We start from the raw sequence: 18,546 nt of genomic DNA, 5'->3' as shown, positions 1-18,546 counted from the left end.
AATTTATTCAATTTTTAACCCGACCCGACCCGATTAGGTTGATTTTTTTTTAATTAACAGGTTCATTTTTTTAAAAACTAAACTAATTGGGAAATATGAATTTTTTAGAGTCACCACATGTGTAGTTGATCCTGTACATGTGTAGTGTGAGAAAATGTTGTAAGAATATTTGGGAAATATGAATTTTTTTAGACTAGAATTAAAAATAAATAAATAAAAAAAAACTAATAATAAAGAAAGATGGGGGCAATATGAAGCCTTGTTTGTTTGTTTGTTCGTTCGTAGTGGCATCAGATTGAGATTGTGATCCAACTTCCAATGTCCATAAATCATCTTCCTCCTCCTCCTCCGGCTGCAGCTGAATCTCCGCAAAACCCTAACCCTCCTAATCTGAAAAGCACATTATCAACTCTGAAAACCCTAATTCATCTCTCCTCTGAATCCATCAACCTCCTCTCCCCCCTTTCCACAATCATCCCATGCCCTTTAATTCCCCACCATCACATTCCCCCCTCCTCCAGCTTTTTCTACCTAAACTGCCCCTCTGTCGTCTCTTTACCTGACCCCCCTTCCCACCCCCCCTTCACTCTCCCTCCTTTTTTCTCCACTTCTCCACCACACCCTTTCTCTCATTCTTCCCTTTTTCGTTTTCTACCTTCCGACTTTATGTTTCTTTTAACTGAAACTCATGCCTGGAATCACTACCCTTTACATTATTCTTTTATTATTCGTCGTCTTTTCTTCTGTTTAGCTTCGTGTGGGACACAACATGAGCTTTTCCAGGATCTTTCCACTTGGATTATTGTTAATTCGCCTCGTTACGGTCTTATTATCGATGTTTCTGTTAGGGATCATGTGCTCTTGTTGTTGAGGTTTTGTTTGAGGCCAATTGTTACTGAAGCCATTGCTTTATCTAATGGAGATGAGTTTTATTTCAACTGCCCTGTTTTATGTCAAGTTTTGGAGTGGTACGGAACACAATTGAGTATATTGTTTGGTGAAATTAATGGAAAATTATTTGCTATTCATTTGTTCAAGCACTTGGTATTGAATCTTACTATCAAGTTCCTCATGTTTAGCGGTGAAACAAGTGATATTATAACCAATGATTTTTTTACTGAGGGGGAAATATCTGTTTCTCAAGTACAAGAAGCAGTTGCTGCGTTTCGTGACAGATCATTGCTTGAAGAAAAAATTAAAGCTGTTAGGTACTCGAGGCAGCTTAATTCTTCACAACAGTATGTCACTTCTGCCCTTATTGTGTGCATCCTATTTAATAGTTTATGTTAAATACAATTTGCTTCATGCTGCTAATTGGTTCTTTCATACGTTGTAAGTTGTACATATCTTGTTAAGGTTTGGCATGATACCACGTTACTAACTACTAAGATGCACTGGTTAAACCAACTTCAATATGGAAATATGTCAAGTGCTTTGGTATTTCCTCTGTTTGTCTATATTTATATTTTTTTACTGGTAGCAATTATTATCTGTAACTATGTATGTATAAAATGATTGATTCTTTACATACCTTGTTGCAAACATGTACAGTTATCATCTTTGTTAGTGGGTTAATCAAGGCATGTACTTATTTTGTTTGATATTTGTAAAATGATGAACCTGGTGAAGCAATATGTTGGAGTAATAAGGTAATTAGGTAGATGGAAAAAAGAAGGCATGTCTTGTGGAACAGAATAGCTGCAAATGCAAAGGCATTAGAGGTTTGGATCTAATTGGTAGGAAACATGAATATCTTATATAATCAGTAATTATTTGCACCCACTGTAGCAGTTCTAATAAAAAGTTATGGCTGTTTGTCTTTCCCTTCCTAAGGAACAAGTGATCAGTAAGTTTATTCCGGTAGAGAAACCGAACTATACATGACATGTTTCTTATTTTCACCATTAAAAAAGCTTACAAGCATCTGAGATCAACTCGTATATGATTGCAAAAAAGCAACCTCAAAGTCACTGACAAGTGCGGAACTTATGATTTTTATTGAACCTGTAATGGGTGAAAAAGATAGGGAAAGCTCCTGATGGATTATTTCACGAGATATAATTCCTATATGGCTAAGCTTTGTTCCGACTTAAAACTCAAAGTGTTGCCACTTTCCAGAAGTACATTTTAGCTACTTTTTCAACTTATAATTAACAAAACCAAGCTCAGAGAAATGGGCACATAGTTGCGTGATGTGGTGGATATATGATGCGATCCTGTTATTCAGGTACTGCACATTTGGTAATAACTTGATGATTCTTAAATTGTTTTGAGAAATAACATCATATGAACTAAAAGTTTTGTCGAAACTTTTATAAGTCCAACACTCCAACACATTTTGTCACTTTGAATATCAATTTTCATGTAGTTAAGTACTAAGAAGTATATTCCCTAAAAAAAGTACTAAGAAGTATATTTTTTTCTCTCAGTTTTTGGGTTTGAGGTAGTCAAATAAATAGTCAGACTTGCATTTAAGGTTTGAAATAGAAGACAACCTGTATTATGAGTTACTCCTATGACAGTGTTGCATGTTTTATTAATCCATTCATTTTCAATGTATTAAATTTAATGATGCTTCTGGTTTATTTCCTTGATTCAGTCATTATTTTGTATTTCTGAAGAAGTGCCTAATGTCTTTATTTTAATTTTAGAATGGCGGAGCACGGATTTATATCAAAGAGAGCTGAGGAAGAGCGGCATAAGCGCTCGGACTTTAAGCCCATAATTGAACATGATCTGTTTTCTTGGCAGCGAGGACGTAACAAGGTAAATTTTAGTGTCATGAATAGTAGTACTCTCAGTACACTATAAGTGCAGTCGTTTAGTAGTAAGGGATAGTGTTAGTAGTAAGGGCTTTTATGTCTTTTAGCTGGAGTTAGTTACAAGATGTATGTGCTTATAAATACCTGTTTGTTGCTGAATGTTCTCATTATGAAATATATGAAAAGGAATCTACTTCTCCACCAATATCTTTCTCTCTCTTTAACTGGTTTCTTTTTCTAGGGTTTCTACATCATTTCTCTCTCTAAACTTTGTATCTCTCTCAGTTGTGATCTCAATCTCTGTGTTTCTCTTCTAATCTCTCTCTGATTCTCTCTGATCTACTCTACATTCTCTAATTCTACCTGTTTTACACTCATTTCTGCACTCAATATACCGAAAATACCAAAAATATACGTAAAAGTAGTAAAAACTCAAGTAAACCATGACAAACTGGTATCAGAGCTCTAAATCTAGATCAGCCACTGCTTCAATCATGCTGTACATTCAATTCTAAGCAGATCGAGCTTAACTATACAGTATTCTCACCTCAAAGTTCAGAACTTGAATTTTGTGCTCAATCTAGGTGTATTTTAATCTCTACTTACAGATCTGTTCTTGAGTTGTTGAGATCAGTGTTAGTTTATGTTGATTTTTCTTATTGCTGTGGATTACACCTAGCTAGTATCAGTTGTGATTCATATTGAAGAGATTACAGAATTATTAGGTTAAAAATTCTGTTCCTGTGTTTTGTTGTTACTGTTGTATTGAAGGCTTGAAGCAACATTAGGCTAGAACTTGTCGTGGCTGTAGTTTTGCTATTGTTAAGTATTAGAGTATATTGATTGTTATCGGAGAGAGAATTAAGGATGACTTACAACACTAGGACTGCTAAGCAAGCTGAATCATCTCAGCAAGGTTCTTAGGAATCAACAAGGGTTAATAGGTGCTAAGGAAAGTTCAGATGATAAAATTGCAAAGTTGCAAGCAGCAGTTGAGATTTTAGTTTTAGGAATGCAAGAAGCTAAAACACAACCACCTCATAAATCAGATTTATCCTCAGAGGAGGATGTTGAGACTCCAATAATAGAGAAGAAGAAATGAGTGTTTAGGGATCCAGCACATGCTGCCTGCTTTTGAAAGGCATAGGAAAGACCAACAATTGGAATTTAGGCTTGTAGAGGAGGAATTTGATGATTTGGAACTAAGGACAGACAGGAAGGAGTTTCAGAGCTTGAAGCACTTGAAATTGAGTTTTCCTGTATACAAGGAGGGTAGTGATACTGTGGAATGGTCGAGGGATTGTGAAGAGTATTTCACAATTTTTGAAGTAAGTGATAAGAGAATATCAACTATTGCTTCCATGTCAGCTATTGCTGCCATGCACTTGACAGGAGTTCCAAGATCCCGGTATAAGTCCTTCATGATTGGAAGATAGAATGCAACTTGGAATTAGTTCACTCGAGCCTTCCTAGCCATAGCCAGATTTGGAGAAGTTGATACTGAATTAGTACTTGACGGATTTAAGAAGCTACAACAGACTTCTACAGTAGAGATTTACTTTGATGAATTTGAGAAGTGTAGAGGGCAGATACTTTTGAAGATTCCTGGTCTGACATCTGAATATTTTTTGGAAAATTTTATTGGAGGATTGCAAGGAGATATTAGAGGAATGATAAGGCTATTGGAACCTACTACCTTGGAGCAAGCATTGAAATTAGCCAGGTTCTATGAGCAAACTCTCAACACTCAAGCAAAGAACACTAGTTTCACGGGATTCTCTAGGGTTACCAATAGTTTGGGTAGTACTGTAAAGCATATTGCTGGAAATAACATCTCAGTCAACAAAGAGAATAGTGCCTCTATACTGGTGAATCCTAACCTACTGAAATTGTCACTGCCAAACCAAGGCCACTTGCATATTCTCAGTGGAGGCAGAAGGGACTTTGTGACTCTGTTTCTATTGTGATGAGAAGTTTGTGAAAGGACATGAATGTAAAAAACCACATGTTTTCTTAGTGGTGGCAGAAGAAGAAGTGTCAAATGACTATGAAGGAGACCCAAAGTTTGATAAGGCTCCAGGTGAAGAAGAGGTTGACTGGCAGGAACAAAAAATCGTATTAGCAGCCTCTTAAGTTCAAAGGTATAATCAAAGGAAGGGAAATTGAAATACTGATTGATGGAGGCAGTTCTAAGAATATAATTCATTCTCAAATCTGTAAAGACTTAAATCTGGAGATTCAGTCTCAAGATCAAGTGCAGATTTATCTGCCTAATGGAAAAGTTCTCATTAACCAGGAGCAATGTTTACACTACAAGTGGACTTGGAATGGAATAATATTTAGTACATCTGCTCAAGTGGTGAATTTGAAGGATTGGAAAATGATTTTGGTGGTGGAATGGTTGTCTACAGTAGGTGACTTCAACTATAATTGCAAACAACATACTATGTATGTAGTTTCAGTGGCAAGGAAAAGAAGTGAATCTACCTGGAAAAGAAGAAAATTCACTGGAAGTAAGCTTAAACTCTCAGATAGGATGGAACAGATCATAGAAAGTTATGATGGAGATGTGCAACTTCATGATTTAATCACTAAATGATTTAATCACTGAATGTGCAGTTATAAAGAAAGGCCACAAGAGTATTATATGATATAAGAGTTACGTCAGTATAGAGGAAAATGGGTGGTCGGTGACAATGGAGAGTTAAGGAGACAGATTTTTGCTGAATTGCATGCAAACAGTATTGGAGGTCATTCAGGAAGGCAGGCTTCACTCAAGAGAATAACGAACTATTTTTATTGGCCCACCATCAATCAAAATGTTGGCCAGTGGATAAGGCAGTGTCCTAAGGCAGTGTCCTGTCTGCCAGCAAACTAAAGGAGAAATAGTCAAAAGTCCAGGGTTGTTGCAGCCTTATGCATTCCTCATGAATTCTCAAGGGATATTAGGCTTTGGATTTTAGTACAGGGTTTCCAAAATCTAAAGGCTATGAGGTTATTATATGGGTAATTGTTGATAGGTTCAGCAGATATAGTCATTTTCTGGCCTTGTCTCATCCTATATCAGCAAATAACTTGGCTGCAATCTTCTTTGAGCAGATCTATAGGTTACACGGAATACCCGATCCCGTTGTAAGTAATCTGCATAGTTTGGAGGAGTTCTTACAAGCTAAACAGCTACAATGGAGCTGCTTAAAGGATTTATTGGAGACAGATCAAGTCATAATGAAACACTATGCTGACATCAAGAGATCTGAGAGGTCTTTTTAATCAGGAGATTGGGTTTACTTACAGTTACAACCCTATAGGCAAGTGATAGTGGCCATCAGGAAGAACTTGAAGTTAGCAGCTAAATTGTTTGGTCCCTATGAGATTGAGGAGAAGGTGGGATCTGTTGCTTACAAGCTGAAATTTCCAGCTACTTCTAGGGTTTATCCTGTTTTCCATGTATCTCAGCTGAAAAAGGCTATTGGTCAAAGAAAGGTTCTAGAGCAACTTCCCAAGTGATTGAGCAGGGTACTTTTGAGCTGGTTCTTCTGAGATAATTGGGCACTAGACAAATTCTGAGAAATGCTAAAGTGGTTTATTAGTTGCTTATAGTGTGGATGAGGCTACATGGGAGGAGGACGAGGACTTAATCAAGACTAATTTTCGGCTTTCCTCAACTATGAGGACATGGTTGCACTTAAGGGGGAAGGGTTCTCAAGAATAGTAGTACTCTCAGTACAGTATAAGTGCAGTCTATTAGTAGTAAGGGATAGTGTTAGTAGTAAGGGCTTTTATGTCTTTTAGCTGGAGTTAGTTACAAGATGTATGTGCCTATAAATACCTGTTTGTTGCTGAATGTCCTCATTATGAAATATATGAAAAGGAATCTATTTCCACCAATTTCTTTCTCTCTCTATAACTGGTTTCTCTCTCTAGGATATCTACTTCATTTCTCTCTCTAAACTCTGTATCTCTCTCAATTGTGATCTCAATCTCTCTTTTTCTCTTCTAATCTCTCTCGTATTCTCTCTAATCTACTCTACAATCTCTAATTCTACCTCTTTTACACTCATTTCTGCACTCAATATACAGAAAATACCAAAAATATACCTAAAAGTAGTAAAAACTCAAGTAAACCATGACATTTAGCGATGCGATTTTTGGTAGTAAAGTGCTGATTAACAATCTTTGGTATGATGCACCAAAGTAATCGGGCCACTCATAAATTGATAAAGCTATATAACCTGACTCGGGTGTGGGCTTCGGTCTAGTCGGACATGGGTGTGGTCTGTATGATCTCGCATATGCGTCGCATGTGCACGCTTTTAATAACACTGGTTGATTTTCTTTTTGATCCCATCAATTTTAATTTTGCAGGATACAAGTGTCACCAAGACAAAAGAAGAGTTATTGGCTGAAGAAAGGGATTACAAACGTCGAAGGATGTCATATCGTGGCAAGAAGATAAAGAGAACAACAACACAGGTCATACAAGTTTGAAATGTTACTTTGCGTTTTATTTATTTTCAAAATTCTCTTTGTTGAATGTGCTATGTAGTTACTATTATTATGTTCCAAGTTGAGTTTCAAGGACACTTACTGGTATGATAATGGTGTTTTAGCTATTTGGACATCATATTTTTTGCTAGTCGTTGGATAAGTTTGATGTAACACAGTATCCAGAACATTGAGTTATTGAACAAAAACGGTAACAAATTTGGGAGGATTACCTGGCGAAAATCCACTACCTCATTAGGGGAAAAAGCTATGGACCTATATACAAGACCTAATTTAATTTTTGATAATATCTCAATGATCAAGTCTGATTAGTAATTACTCTGTGGGGATTACATAATTTATATAGGAATTGCAAATACAGATTATTTTACCTAATATGGATTAAGTCCCATAACAATTAGGCTTATTAAAAATACAATAAGCTATAAATGCGGTAAACTACTAGCCCAGCATAACACATAAAACATGCATGTAAATTCATTAATTTCTCTACCATGTATAATTAAACTACTTGCTAATAATAATAATAATACAAGTTTCCTTTTTATTCATTCCCTATCAAAGATGATCTATAGTATGTAAGACCAGGTAAGAGGATAATATATGTGCTTGTTAAATCTAAATTCAATATATATTAAGAGATGTTCTCATTTGTAAGTTGCCTCCATCTCATGTTCTCCGATGATTCCTCAGTTCTATTGCCCTTATATAATTTGTTAAACTCATCTCTGTGCAATGCAGGATAATCAAATTATTGTTGATGACTTATTATACCTGGAAACTGCAGTTTTTCGGTCCAAGTTAATAGTATATTTATCAAACTCTAGAAACTACCCCAGGTTTTCTACAAATTAGTGCTTGGACTTCATTTATGAAATTAATTACTTTTTGCATCATTTGCCTTGTATCCCAAATCACTTTATGTTATAGGAATTTTAATTCCACTTTGCATCCTATAGTTCACACCTGTACAACCGTTTTCTCTTCAACATACCTTCAATTACTTTGGAAGTAGTATAAATTCGATAATTTTAGCCTACTGTATACTGATACTGTAGTTGATGGGCACGAAGAAGCCAACTTGCTTCAAGTAAAGTCAATAAATCTTATGCAACATGTGTCACCTTGAATCTATTATCGATGTGTTTGAAACCTTCCCAAAATGTGGGCTGTTCTTTAGAGTATGATCCAATGCAATTATAGGAAATGTCTGTGAGGGACCAGAATGGTAGAAAGTGAAGGGATTCGTTAATTCTCTGAGAAGTAATAGATACCTTCATTGTAACATCAGTGTCATACTATTTAGCTTTTATCAAAGTGGCCAAGTGGGTACTACAGAGAAGTAATAGATACCTTCATTGTAACATCAATTACCAATTTACCCATATCCATTAGGCATCAAACATCAATCTGCTAAGAATCAGCTAATAATTAACGGAAAACTAAGAGTTCAAGGTAGCAAAATACTGATTGAAGTGAAACGTTAGTTACAAAAAGAGCCTCACTCTTCGAGAGGTAAGCTTCTCCCAGAATACAACCACAATAATATTTCTCATGAAAACCCTATGCCCCCTTTCTTACAGCTTAAATACTCCCACGACTGAAAACCCCAAAATACCCTCAATGTTATTTTATTATTCCAACTGCACCCTTGGGTCTCTGTCTTTTCTCTGCCTGCGCTTATATGTTAACATAACAGGTGGACTTGCTTCATTCTTAGCATTACCCCCTACCAGAAGAGTCACCTTGTCCTCAAGGCGAAAATCACGAAACAATTCTGCTATAGTCTGGAAGGGTTCCCAGGTTGCTTCTATCTCCGGCACTCCCACCCATTTAATCAAAACCTCAGATTCCGTCGAGGATCCTACTGGTGTGTTTAGAATGCCCAGAACTTGTTCCGGATAGCTTTCCGAAACCAGTGCATCTGTAAGGGCAGGTGGCAGTTGAGCGGATGATGGTGCCTGACCTACCACTTGCTTGAGCTGCGAAACATGGAACACTGGGTGAATCTTCGCCTCTGATGGCAGCTTCAGTTTGTAAGCTACCTTACCTATGCGCTGCAACACCTCGTAAGGTCCAAAAAATCTGGCACTTAGCTTGTCAAAAGGTTTTTTAGCTAACGAGTGCTGGCGGTATGGCTGAAGCTTCAAGTACACGTGCTCTCCTACTTTGAATTCTAACTCTCGTCTTGACAGGTCCTCTTGCAATTTCATCCGATGTTGGGCTTTAAGTAGGTTAGCTTTTAAGTCATCTAACATGGCATCCCGTTCCACCAACTGATCCTCAAGGGATGACAGCCTGGTACTACCCTTTACGAACTTCACCAGTTGAGGAGGGTCTCTTCCATATAATGCTTTAAATGGGGTGAATCCCGTAGAACCGTGACTAGAGGTGTTATACCAGTACTCGGCCCACGGTAACCAAGAGACCCATGTCTTCGGCTGTCCCGAAATAAAACACCTTAAGTAGGTCTTAACACACTTGTTGAGCACTTCCGTTTGTCCGTCGGACTGGGATGGTATGCTGTACTATGACATAGCTTGGTCCCCTGGAGTTTAAATAGTTCCTTCCAGAAAAGAGACATAAAGACCTTGTCCCTGTCCGATACAATGGTAGAGGGAAATCCATGTAGCCGAACGATCTCCTTAATAAAGATATCTGCTACCGATGATGCAGTGAAAGGATGTTTTAATGGAATAAAATGGGCATATTTTGTTAAACGGTCAACCACCACAAAGATTGCATCAACCCCTTTTGATTTCGGTAATCCCTCCACAAAATCCAGCGAGATATCCTCCCAAGTTTTGTCCGGAACTGGTAGGGGTTGCAACAGTCCAGCGGGTTTCAAGGTAGAAGTTTTTGATTTTTGGCAAACCTGGCATGAAAAGACATACGTTGCCACTTGCTTGCGCATCCCTGGCCAATACCAAGAATGACCACCCAAGGGAGAGTCGTGGTAATCTTGAAGAAGGTTGCTGACTAGAGATGAATTTCTTGGAATAACCACCCGACCTTTATACTTTAATATTTCATGGTCGAGATGGTAACCCTTGGGAACTGGATTACCAGCAGTCAAGTCTTGGGTAATCTGTTTGATAAAAGGATCTTGCTGAATAACAGGTTGGATGTCAGTCCATTTAGGCCCACCTGATGAGACCATTGCTGCCAGTTCAACCAGGCCCGGAAACTCCCTGGATAAAGCATCGGCCACCTTATTTGAGGCCCCCGGTTTATAGTGGATCTCAAAGTCGAAGCCCATTAATTTACTAACCCATCGCTGGTACTCGGCTCCTACCTCTCTTTGCTCCAAAAGGAATTTAAGACTTTGTTGGTCCGTGCGTATGATAAATCTCCTCCCCAGGAGATAATGCCGCCACTTTAACACTGCCAAAACAATGGCCATAAGCTCCTTCTCGTAAATAGATTTATGGCGTGCTCTCAAACCCAATACTTTACTAAAATAGGCCACGGGGTGCCCTTCTTGCAACAACACTGCCCCTAACCTGAACCCTCCCTAACCTGAACCCTGAAGCATCAGTTTCTATCACAAAACTCAATTTAAAATTTGGCATCACTAAAATTGGGGCTTGTGTCATGGCATGTTTCAGCCTTTCGAACGCCAATGATGCTTCAGGTGTCCAACCAAATTGATCTTTCCTGGTCTGATCAGTAAGAGGCCTTGCAATGGTAGCATATCCAGCAATGAACTTTCGGTAGTATCCGGTCAGCCCTAAAAATCCCTTTAATTCTTTGAAATTTCTGGGCAGTGGCCACATTTCCATTACCTTAATTTTATCCGGGTCTACTGCCACACCATCAGCGGATATTATGTGGCCAAATATGCTAGTTGAGGCTGCCCGAACTCGCATTTTTTCATGTTGGCATACAACTGATGAGTCTCTAGGGTCTCCAGCACCGTATTTAAATGCTCCATGTGCTGCTCTTCTATGGGGCTATAGACGAGGATATCGTCAAAGAAGACCAAGACAAATTTTCTTAAAAATGGCTTAAAGACCGTGTTTATTAAGGCCTGGAATGTTGCTGGTGCATTCATAAGTCCAAACGGCATTACGAGAAATTCGTAATGCCCTTCATGTGATCGAAAGGCTGTTTTAGGCACATCCTCACTTCGAATCCGAATCTGATGGTAGCCCGATTTTAAGTCGAGTTTTGAAAAACTTTTGCACCGTGCAGTTCATCAAGCAACTCCTCGATCGCTGGGATAGGATACTTATCAGGAACAGTGGCTTTGTTTAGTGCCCGATAGTCGACACAGAACCGCCAAGAACCGTCTTTCTTTTTGACAAGGAGTTTTGGGCTCGGAAATGGGCTTTTGGACTCCTGAATCATACCAGCTTGTAACATGTCACGAATCAGCCCTTCTATCTCTTCCTTTTGGGACTGAGGATACCGATAGGGTCAGACGCTGATTGGATTCGTACCATCCTTCAAGGTGATACAATGTTCATGTCCCCGAGAGGGGGGTAAACCTGATGGCATCTGAAACACCTTAGTATGTTGCCTTAGTATGTTGCCTGAGGGTTGCTTCCAAATATTGGGGCACCTCTTTTGGGGTTTCTTCGTTGACTTTTTCCCCACATTCGCCCCTAAGTGATTACACTCCACCATAAATCCATCCCCCCCCTTTTTTTATTGTCCTTATCATTGCTTTAAGTGAAATCATGGTTCTGCCCAGTGCAGGATCCCCTTTGAGAACCACATTATCTTGCCCAAGCTTGAATTTTAGTGTCAATGTCTTCCAATTAGCCGAGACCGTCCCTAACTTCTCTAACCATTGAACGCCCAAAATCAAATCAGAATTCCCCAATTGTAAGGGCAAGTAATTTTCGATCACCGTAATGCCTTGTAACTGAAGTACCACTGCCCTGCACTCACCTTCACCGCGTACATCTGCCCCTGTTCCCAACGACGCACCAAAAGCCTTCGAAGGGAGCAACGGTAGCCCTAATTTGTCTACCGCTTCCAATGAGATGAAATTATGTGTGGCCCCTGGATCCACCATCACCACCACTTTTTGCCCCATAACGTCTCCCAACATTTTCATTGTCTTTGGATTAGTAATCCCAACCACTGATTTAAAGAGATTTCCGGTCTCACAGTTTCACACACCGGTATCTCATCTGTAACTGGCACTCCCATAAAGATATCACTGATTCCATCATCCCCCTCATCACCATGTAACAAAATCACACTAAGCTCCCTATTTTTACAACGGTGACCTGCTGACCACTTCTCATCACACCGAAAACACTCTCCTTTCGCCCTCTTTGCCTGTAACTCCTTATCTGGCAACTTTCTAACAGCCCCAATTGGTTTTGCAACAGGAAAAGTACTACTGGTACGTGTCGGTGTCATGGAAGGAGAAGAAGAAGTGTGTGATATAATAGAAGATGTGCGTGTAGAAGGACTGACAGACATGTTTTGGCTTTTAAACGACGAAAAATTAGTTACCTGAGTGAGATGACATAAAGGATCCGGCCCGTTTCACATTTGGTCCAGCCCTTAATTTCTCTTCCACTTTGACAGAGAGATCCACGGCATGATCCAGACTTCGAGGTCCAAGTAACCGAACTTCTGCCTTTACATCATCTTTTAACCCAGCAAGGTACTGACCCTTAGCAATTTCCTCAGGAATGCTCCCCAGTGGCGCCCATAAGTTCAATAAAACGTCGCCGATACTCAACCACGTCCGTTGTCTGGTAGTGGTCAAGCCACTGTTCATGTAAACTTCCTGCTGAAGTAGGGCGAAATTGACGAAGGAGCATGCCCTTAAGTTCTTCCCAACGGTGAATAGGTCGCCTCCCATGCTCCCACTGGTACCACAACAACGCGGCCCCATCGAGAGATACTACCGCTGCCTCCACCTGTTCTTCCTCTGTCAATCGGTAGAACTTGAAGTACCGCTCTGCTCGTAAAATCCATCCATCTGGATTAACTCCTTCAAATGTGGGTAAATCCAATTTTTTAAATCGCCAATTAGGCCCCCCTGTATGAATCTGAGAAGAATTTCCCCCAATTTCCAGCCCTCGACCCGACCCGTTTGCACCTCCCCGACCCGACCCGATTCCAACATCCACAAACCTACCCGACCCGACTCCAGACCCTCCTTCCTCATCCACAAACGACCTCAGTCGTCCTTGCCCAAATCGAAACTCCGGAGAAGGTTTCACTACTTCCCCTTGCAATGTCTCCGTTGGTTTGAAAGAGGTGAGAGTCGAATGAATCTCCTCTTGAAATTTTTCCTGCTCCCCTTCAATAAATTTATAAATACATCTTGTTTCTCTCTCGCCCTCGCAATTCTGTCCTCCAATCTTTGAGATGTTTGCTCGAGTGAGTTTGTGAGTTGGGTGATTAGGGATTTCTGCATCTCCTGTGCTGCAGCTTGAACTGAGACAACAATTTGCTCCGCCATAGTGGTACGCAGATCCCCAAGCCCTTGTTCCAACATTTCTATGCGATGTTGATTCGTTGGTGGTGCGCCCATGTCTGTCCCGTGAGTGAATCGATGTAGCTCTGATACCACTTTGCTAAGAATCAGCTAATAATTAACAGAAAACTAAGAGTTCAAGGTAGCAAAATACTGATAGAAGTGAAACGTTAGTTACAAAAAGAGCCTCACTCTTCGAGAGGTGAGCTTCTCCCAGAATACAACCACAATAATATTTCTCATGAAAACCCTATGCCCCCTTTCTTACAGCTTACATACTCCCACGACTGAAAACCCCAAAATACCCTCAATGTTATTTTATTATTCCAACTGCACCCTTGGGTCTCTGTCTTTTCTCTGCCTGCGCTTATATGTTAACATAACAGGTGGACTTGCTTCATTCTTAGCACAATCCACCGTCATTATATATTTTCTTGCCTGGTTTTTCCTTAAAGTTCATCTTTTTCATGTATTCTTCGAGCAGTTCAATTGCTAACCTGAGCAGTTCAGCCATGGATAGTGGTGAATCCTGGTGATTCGATTTTAGATTTAGGGCTTAAATGATGAACTATGAGAAAGGAGATGAGTGATGACTTTCATACTTTTATGAGTAATGCCCCTCCCACACTTAACGATAACATTTATTATGGGAAGAAAGATATAAAGTGGACCGGTTTAAAGTATACGATGCAAATTGAAAAATTGTAAGTTTGAATGTCTAGTAAGTGAAATGATTTTAACTAACTCAAAGTGATCAAACAAAAAGTACCCCTCTTATTTTGTACCCAGATTTTTCGATTTCAAATTAGATCCTTATGAAGCACATTTACTGCTTTACCTTTCAGTTTATTTACACTGCATTCAAGAAAAATTCCTAATTTTCCTGTGTTTGTCGTACTGCTTTACTTTGAATCAATATTGCTGCAAATATTACTCAAGTTCTTAATTAGATATTATCGAGAACAACGAATTCCGAGGTATAATAACTTGCAATATGTTCAAATCTAGTTAAAGTCATAATACAAGAAGGAAGCAGTATAGCTATATGATAATTAAATGCTGATCTTTTTGAACCATTGATCTACCTCTACTTATGAATTATTTTCCTTCTTGATTTTGATCATATCTTACAATGTAACTCTGGTGCAGGTAATGAGGGATATAATTGAAGAATACACCGAAGAAATCAAGGCAGCAGGGGGGTTTGGTCACCTGCAGCATGTGGCTGAAGGATCGGGAAAGGCTGCTTCCGACTCATTGCCTGTGTGTAATATATCTGCAGACAATGTGATGGCGAAAGGACTGACCAATTCATCTGATGTTGGAACTGCACCGACTTATAACAGGAGAGAATCACATTCTTATAAAGAAACCAGATCTACAAAGATAGCAGACCAGTATCCTAATGATTTTGATGAATTCAAACCTAACCAGAAAGCTGACACGAACAGATATGACAAAAATTATAATTCCAGAAGCCTGGAGAAACTGAGAGATACTGGCCGTACTGGTAGAATTGAGCTGAGTAGTGTTCGTGGACAACTGGATGTTACAGAAGTGCGTAAGAAATCATCTAGACGAAGCCCAGAGAGAAATTACAGCTTCTCCGATGAGCGCAGCAGACATAGGAAGGAGCAAATTAATGGAAGTGAGGGTAAATCTAGACGTGAAAGAAGTCTAGGTAGGAGTCGCAGATCTGACTCTGTTGGAAATAAGAAATTTCAAGATAGATACGATCCTTCTGAATCTTGAAATACAGATGAGGATAATCTCTAATGTTATGGCATGTCGGGCTATAGATATTACAACAATTCGATGTTTGGTATTCTATTGGTTAAACATTTGCTTTTGTTTCAGAGTGTGACACTATCTATGGGATCATATCTCTCAGCTTGTTGGTAAGACATTGCCATACTTGCATGCTAATCACTACATGATTCAAAGCTGTTTTATGTTAGTAAATCTCGCCTTATAGTTTATTAACTTTGTTTTGTCACAAACTTTGCAGTAAGAAGTAATTCTGGCTTCACCAATTAACCACAGCTGTATCCTTCCTCTGTATCCTTAGTCATTAGATTTTTTTATTTATTTATTTATATAAATCTGTTTGCTTAGTAAACATGCATTTGCGATAAAGATTAATATATTGTTATTGCTATCATCTAAAATAATTACATAGATAATTGGTTGATAACTTGCTGTTTCTCGCTTGCAGAACTGATTTTTTTTTTTGTTTTCCGAATTATTTGCTGCATATTGTTTGCTCAGTGTTCGTTTGTGCTAGTATGTCTTTGGTTCAGCGATAGTGCAAGGACGAATATCTTGGACAAATATATGGTGTTTGTACTTCATGCAGTTGCTATGTAACTTTTGTATCTAAGCATCATTAATCCTCTAGATATAAACATGCAATTACCTTGTTAGATTTTTAAAAATATCTCACCTAATCATTCATGACAACTTCTACTCTTCTAAGTCGATATGGCTATGGATTTATATTGCTGTCGTCTGTTGGCTGTCCCTAGATGATATACTATTTTTCCATTGACCATCCCTTTTTTTTTCTGGTATAAATGAACCTCTGCTGTACTTATTTTGCTGTCATATGGTTGAAACCAGCATCTTGAACTTTCAGAATTTTACTGAAACATGATAAGAATATGTTAAGCATGAGGCATATCATGTGAAGATGTAAGTATCCGATTTTCCTTTACTGCTATGTACTTACCCTGCTGTTGTACAATGAAAGCGGTTCTTTGTGTATTATAGGGAACACTTGTTGAATTTCCGAATATATGTACTCTATCCAAGAATTTTATGTTATATGCCTATAAATTTAAGATAAGTCAGCAATGTTTAATGTTATGATTTTTTGCAGTGGATCTTGCCTGGTGGAAGTCAGAGATTATCAAGTTATGTAGAATGTTTGATGATTATGTCTTGTGACTTGTTCTTGGTGCCGCTAATTCTTGGTCCTTTTCTTTTGAGCTGACTTGCAACTTGTGCTGGTCTTTTAAGTATAGTTTTAGTTGATGAAACCATGAGATATTAGGCAGTGGAATGCAGAGTGTCATTCCTTTTTGCTGGATTGTAGTTAAACAGTTTATATGTAGGAACTAGGTGAATATCTGATTTTTTTCATTATATTGTCAAATACTATTTCACATGTTTGTTTTGTACTGCAGAGTCTGTAAAATTTTAATTTTGGTTTTCAGTTAATCAAAATCACTGACCAGCCTATGTGAAAATTTATTTTTAACTACATTTAGTTAAACCTGTAGCGTCCTGGAGGAATACCTAGGAAGATATTGACGCTAAGCATGCTTGAGGTTCAGTCCGAAATACTGACTATGAGTTTCAATTAAAGGACGATGAGTTATGGTATTATGGGGAGGTGGAAGGAATCTTGCCACTAGTTTAATGATGACTATTCCTGCTACATTATCTTCAAATGTTCAATTTTAGTTTCATGTAATACTGACACTATTAAATAAAATTATAATTTTGTGTTTGCGTCTAACTTTTCGGTAGTGAACATGAAATAATGCCGGTAAATTTTGTTTAGGTACTGGGTTTATCCTTGAATATGGACACGAAACAAAAACACAGGAAATCAATAGATACTCCCTTTGTCCCATCTAGTTGTACATAATTTTTTTTAATGTTCGACACGTATTTTAAGGTAAATAAAAAGCACACTTACATAAATTATTTTTAAAATTTTCTTTTCCTGTATTAAATTTCAAATATCAAACTTTTATTCAGAATAAAAAATGAATTAAAATAATTTATGCAAATATGTTATAAAGGAGTCTTAAATTTATATTATATTTACAAAAATAAAATAGGAAATAATTATAGATTTCATGTAACAAGATTTGACGGCCCCAAACTTGTAATGGGTTAATGACTTAAGGCTAAAAATCAAAAAAATTAGAATAAAAAATAAATTAAAATAATTTATGCAAGTATGTTATAAAGGAGTCAAAAATTTATATTATATTTACAAAAATAAAAAGGAAATAATTATAGATTTCATGTAACAAGATTTGACCGCACCAAACTTGTAATGGGTTAATGACTTAAAGCTAAAAATCAAAAAATTTAGTACGTAGTTTTTTTTTTAATTTAAAATTACACGAAAAATGACATTAAAATGGTAGAACACTAAAATACAAACACAAAATTAAAAAAAATACAAAATGAATCATGTTAAAATTTAGCGTTTACGTGATACAAAATAGGTATGTACACCCCGTAAGGATTGGCTCGGTTGGTTAAAGAGTGGATAACTATCCTCTTGGTCATATGTTCGAATCCGACGAAAGGAGGATTTATGATTTTGCCTCATGAGTTAGAGCTTGTTGTTTAAATGCGGTTTACCTTGGTTCACGTGATTTGCAGGCTATTGCGTAAAATAGCCTGAGCTGGTTCACGTGATTTGCAGGTTATTGCCTGAGCCGGTATGCTTTATCCCATGCGCACCCGAAGACTAACAGCTGCGGGTTACCAACGATAAAAAATTATGTATGTACATTGTCTGCCCGGAACAAAGGTTGTCATGGATTCGAGTACTTTGTTTTTTTTTATCCAAAAAACTAAAATAATTGTCATATCTTTACTCCCAATCAACATATATTAAGATTTCATTTAATTTTAATTAATTTTGTCTTTATTTTATATTAAATTTGCTAAACTTTTATTATCAAGTTATTTCTTTTTTCCAGTCAAATATATTACTGGATAGATCGCCACAATCAAATTCAAATATGTTACACTTTCAACAAATATCAGATCTGAATTTTTAGCAAATGATACTGCTCGTAAAGA

General features: G+C 37.9%; 1 protein-coding gene across 4 annotated transcripts; it reads left to right on the top strand.

The window, feature by feature from the left end:
• Window positions 1-262: 262 nt before the first annotated feature.
• On the top strand, window positions 263-16,882 carry LOC141686663 (uncharacterized). 4 transcript variants are annotated; one of them, XM_074491705.1, is made up of 6 exons: window positions 263-1,238; window positions 2,652-2,766; window positions 7,128-7,235; window positions 14,866-15,397; window positions 15,574-15,614; window positions 16,595-16,882. In XM_074491705.1, exons 1-6 carry the CDS (start codon window positions 319-321, stop codon window positions 16,706-16,708), a joined length of 1,830 nt encoding a protein of 609 aa, XP_074347806.1. In that variant the 5' UTR covers window positions 263-318; the 3' UTR covers window positions 16,709-16,882. The 4 variants fall into 4 exon arrangements, 2 of the variants coding, with proteins under 2 accessions (XP_074347806.1, XP_074347807.1); XM_074491706.1 differs by having other exon boundaries at window positions 15,725-16,882; XR_012560768.1 differs by adding an exon at window positions 15,725-16,407 and having other exon boundaries at window positions 264-1,238; window positions 14,866-15,614.
• Window positions 16,883-18,546: the final 1,664 nt, after the last annotated feature.

The sequence above is a fragment of the Apium graveolens genome, chromosome 9 (assembly GCF_009905375.1).
Source record: "Apium graveolens cultivar Ventura chromosome 9, ASM990537v1, whole genome shotgun sequence".
NCBI classification, from domain to species: Eukaryota; Viridiplantae; Streptophyta; class Magnoliopsida; order Apiales; family Apiaceae; genus Apium; species Apium graveolens.
The sequence above is the reverse complement of the archived record's forward strand: the minus strand, read 5'-3'. Positions and strand labels throughout refer to the sequence as shown.

What these genes read in the sequence shown, in the direction of transcription:
- LOC141686663 (XM_074491705.1), top strand. Translation starts at nt 319, where the DNA reads ATGTCCATAAATCATCTTCCTCCTCCTCCTCCGGCTGCAGCTGAATCT. An exon ending in CAGCTTAATTCTTCACAACA is followed by an intron (nt 1,239 to 2,651) that starts GTATGTCACTTC and finishes TTTTAATTTTAG; the next exon opens with AATGGCGGAGCACGGATTTA. An exon ending in GGCAGCGAGGACGTAACAAG is followed by an intron (nt 2,767 to 7,127) that starts GTAAATTTTAGT and finishes TTAATTTTGCAG; the next exon opens with GATACAAGTGTCACCAAGAC.